General features: G+C 37.9%; 1 protein-coding gene across 1 annotated transcript in view; it reads left to right on the plus strand.

Annotated features, from left to right (window-relative positions):
- Window positions 1–941: 941 nt before the first annotated feature.
- Window positions 942–3,940, plus strand: part of borcs7 (BLOC-1 related complex subunit 7) — an 8,488-nt gene continuing 5,489 nt past the window's right edge. Inside the window, exon 1 of the mRNA XM_020607533.1 lies at window positions 942–1,371. Coding sequence (XP_020463189.1) covers window positions 1,240–1,371 — 132 coding nt within the window. The 5' untranslated portion in view covers window positions 942–1,239. The remainder of the gene's footprint in view (window positions 1,372–3,940) is intronic.

The following is a 3,940-nucleotide window of genomic DNA, read 5'->3' on the forward strand; positions in this document are numbered from 1 at the left end:
TAGGCCAATGTTTTTACACTTCAGACAGGTGGACTGTCTCATATAGAATTACAGTTTGAGGACTGATGTCAGGCCCAGTCCTTATATATAAACAGACTATGCACATGGCATTTAAAAGAGAATTTGAAATTCTCTAGCCTAAATGATCAATGCAATTTATATCAAAATATGTATAATTTTTCCATTTTTCTTTATGTTAGTACCGTGTCTGTTTCTGGTGGCCATGGATGCTATAAACAGTGGTGGAAGATGGACTCAGACTGTTTACTTAAGTAAAAGCAGCAATACCGCAGTGTAAAAATACTTTGTTACGAGTAAAAGTCCTGCATTCAAATGGTTGCTTAAGTAAAAGTACAAAAGTACTTCAATAAAATATATTTAAAGTACTAAAAGTAAAAATACTCATTATGTGGAATGGCGCAATTAACATTGATGAATATTATATTATGGGACTATGCCAGTCAATAAGACACAATTAAATTAATTAAATGTGCCAAAGAATGGGAGAAGATTCATATGGAATCTAAATGGAAGTTAAATGATGTATTGGTGTATTACTGTGTACATCACAATTAATTTTACAGCTTGTAAAGGTAGAGCTAATGATAACTACCTTATACTGTCTGCTTATACTTCGAAGTAGTTTACATACTGCTGGGTATCTTGTGAATTTCCCACCAGGGATCATTAAAGTTTTATGCTTATAGTGTAGTTTGTTTAATCAATCGCACTCTGAAAAGCGACTAGTACCTAAGGTTATCAAATAAATGCAGTGAGTACAAAGTACAATATTTTTATGTAAAATGTAGCAAAATCAAAGTATGAAGAAGCAGAAAATGAAAATACTCAAGTACAGATACCTCAAATTTGTACTTAAGTACAGTACTTGAGTAAATGTATTTAATTACTTTCCATCTCTGGCTGTAAATGTCATTGTTTACTTGCTTGACAAAAACGTCTTAACTGGACCAGCATGGTGCAACTTCTCTCTCTCCTCTCTCCTGAATACAGTTTCCTTCATCTGTATTTGCTCGTTTCTCCTTCTCCTTCCAATATTCCGCTTCATGTTTGGTTCAGCTGTTCAGACAACTGTGTTACACAGTTGAAGCTTGTACACCGTACAGACACATGTGAAGGAAGATCGCCTGTGCTTGGCTGCTGAATTCTCATTATGGTAGTTGCGGACGCGCTGTATGTATTTTGGCCTTGCCCGCTCACCGTCGCTAAACAAAACAGAAAATGGCATCCAGTGAGTCTCAGCCGCGGTTTGGTCAATCGGTTAAAGGTTTATTATCCGATAAAGTGGGCTCCTGCAGCGGGGATGCAATCGGACTGACCCGCCAAGTGCTGAAAGGATCACGCAGTCAGGAGGTAAAACGATACGAATTATTTTTGAGAAGAGAAACAACAGCTGTTGCTAACATCTTCAGTCAGAGCCACGGGTCCATGATCAGAACAGCAGCTAATGGAACATCCGGAAATACCACCATATCAGAATCAGAATCAGCTTTATTGGCCAGGTGTGTCGGACACACGAGGAATATGACTCTGGTACATCAGCTCTCAATGTGGATGTACATGTCCCCATGCAAGGGGCAAGTCAACAGTAAACCAACATAAGGCTGTGTAATATAACAAAATAAGCAGTTTTAACGAGCAACAAACAGTGCAAATAATGCAAAATAAGCAGTATAAACAGGCAGTAAACAATGCAGACCAACAAAGGAATGTTGACTGTGAAATGAGATAAATAGGAAATAAATAGAGAACTTAAAAATAGAGACCTGTACGGATCTGTATGATCTGTACAATGTATGTTTACAGGTATTGCACTGAGGGTTATTGTCCAATCATACTGTTGTGGGTTAAGTGTTCATCAGAGTGATGGCTCAGGGGAAGAAACTGTCCCTGTGCCTGGTTGTTTTGGTGTGCAGTGACCAGTAACGCCGTCCAGAGGGGAGGAGTTCAAACAGATTGTGTTCTGGGTGTGAGGGGTCTGCAGTGATCCTCTCAGCTTTTTTGTATTAAAAATAAAGGCATGGCTAGTACAGCCATTAGTATGGGTTTTATTTTGAAAATTGAGTTTTAGGTTTTAATTTTTCATTAACTTAATAATGCTAATGCAAGGCAACAGGGCTCAGTTCCATAACTGGATTTTTTAAAATGCAGTTATACTTTCTCAATGAAAGCATTTAATGCTTAACAGTGGCAGAACAACACAGCACCGGGCCCAGGTGCAGGACCATACTATCAGGCCCTCATCCCATAATTCAACTCCTATAAAAGGGTAACCAGTTGCTTGTGCAAACAATAGACTACCAACCACTTTTCTCATACAGCCTCACTATAATCAATTAGAAAATAGCACATACTCACACAAGCAAAAATGAACATCAATCAAACAAAAGGCTATGGACACTTTGGCAGATACAACACAGACAAATATAACATAGCCATGGTCTTTTACACAACAGCAATCTAAACTACAAAACAAATGCAAACTGACCAGTTATTAAATCCAAGGGTTCACGTTTTCTTATCACTGAAAGCTATACAATTAAACAGTTTGTTGTAACTATTTTGATAATTGTTAATTGATAGTTTAGTAACTTAATAATTGATCATTTAGCCACTTGAGTCACTTTACAAGCAAGTTGAGAGTGAATTGGAATTTTCTGCTTTGCTTTGTCTGACTGCAATGAGATTTGAGTGTACAAATATTTGTCTTACTTTGAGTTATATTAAAAAAGAGTGGGCGTTCTTTCTGGAGATGAACGACTCTCCAGGAACCTCACCCTGTCTACTATGGGAAACAGGAAAAGCAGTAATTAGAGGAAAAATAATATCATATTCATCATACAAGAAAAAACAACAGCAAGAATTGGAAAGCAACTTAAAAACAACTGACCGAATCATATTCAAGTAACCCTACTGAATGAATACAGAATGAATTGATCCATCTCAAAACTCAACTTGAAAGTATTATATACAAAAAAAAAACACAATTCATAATCCAACAAGTCAAATACGAACAGTTTCAATATAGTAAGAAAACAGGTAAATATTTGGCAAATCAACTACAATGTAAAAAAGAAAAGGTAATCATTACATCCATACTTGACTCTGCAGGCGAAACTGTTCATAATCCACAGGATATGAACAATGTATTTCAAGCATTTTATAGCAAACTATACTCCTCTGATCACGAACCAAGCCCATCTGAAACAGATACTTTCCTAAACAATATAAAATTACCAACACTATCCAGAGAACAAACTGATACCTTAGATGCCCCCATCACTCTGGAAGAATTCTACAAAGCACTGAAATCCATGCCAAATAATAAATCACCTGGACCTGATGGATTCCCGGCTGAAATTTATAAATACTTCTGGCAGATATTATCACCGTTATTTCTCAGTTACTACAGAAATTAAAACCAGCTCCACAGTACCAACGCATATGAATACGGTTGCCATGACACTCCTGCTCAAAATCTAAGGCACTTTAAGCAGCAAATTCAGCAATATAATAAAAATATATAAGAATATAATAGAGAATGTATGCTGCATGGGAGCAGCATGTGCAGCAGTCAACAGTCAATGTGCAATTATGCATGTGCAAACTGAGAATGTAAACAGTACATGACGTATTTCCTGGTAATAAACTCCTCAGCTGTTTAGGAGTCTGATGGCAGAGGGAAATAAAGAGTTTTTCAGTATAGAGGTCCTGCATTTCAGACTTCTGAACCTCCGGCCAGACAGTAGGAGAGGCAAACAGTCCATGCTGGGGGTTGGTTGGATCTTTGAGGATGGAGGCAGCTTTCCTACGCACCCTGCAGTGGTAAATGCTCTGCAGAGAGGGCAGTGGAGTCCTGGTGATCTTCTCCGCAGTCTTTACCACTCTCTGCAGGTGCTTGCGGTCCATAGCAGTAGTGCTG

This window comes from Monopterus albus, unplaced genomic scaffold, assembly GCF_001952655.1.
Source record: "Monopterus albus unplaced genomic scaffold, M_albus_1.0 scaffold87.1, whole genome shotgun sequence".
Classification (NCBI taxonomy): Eukaryota; Metazoa; Chordata; class Actinopteri; order Synbranchiformes; family Synbranchidae; genus Monopterus; species Monopterus albus.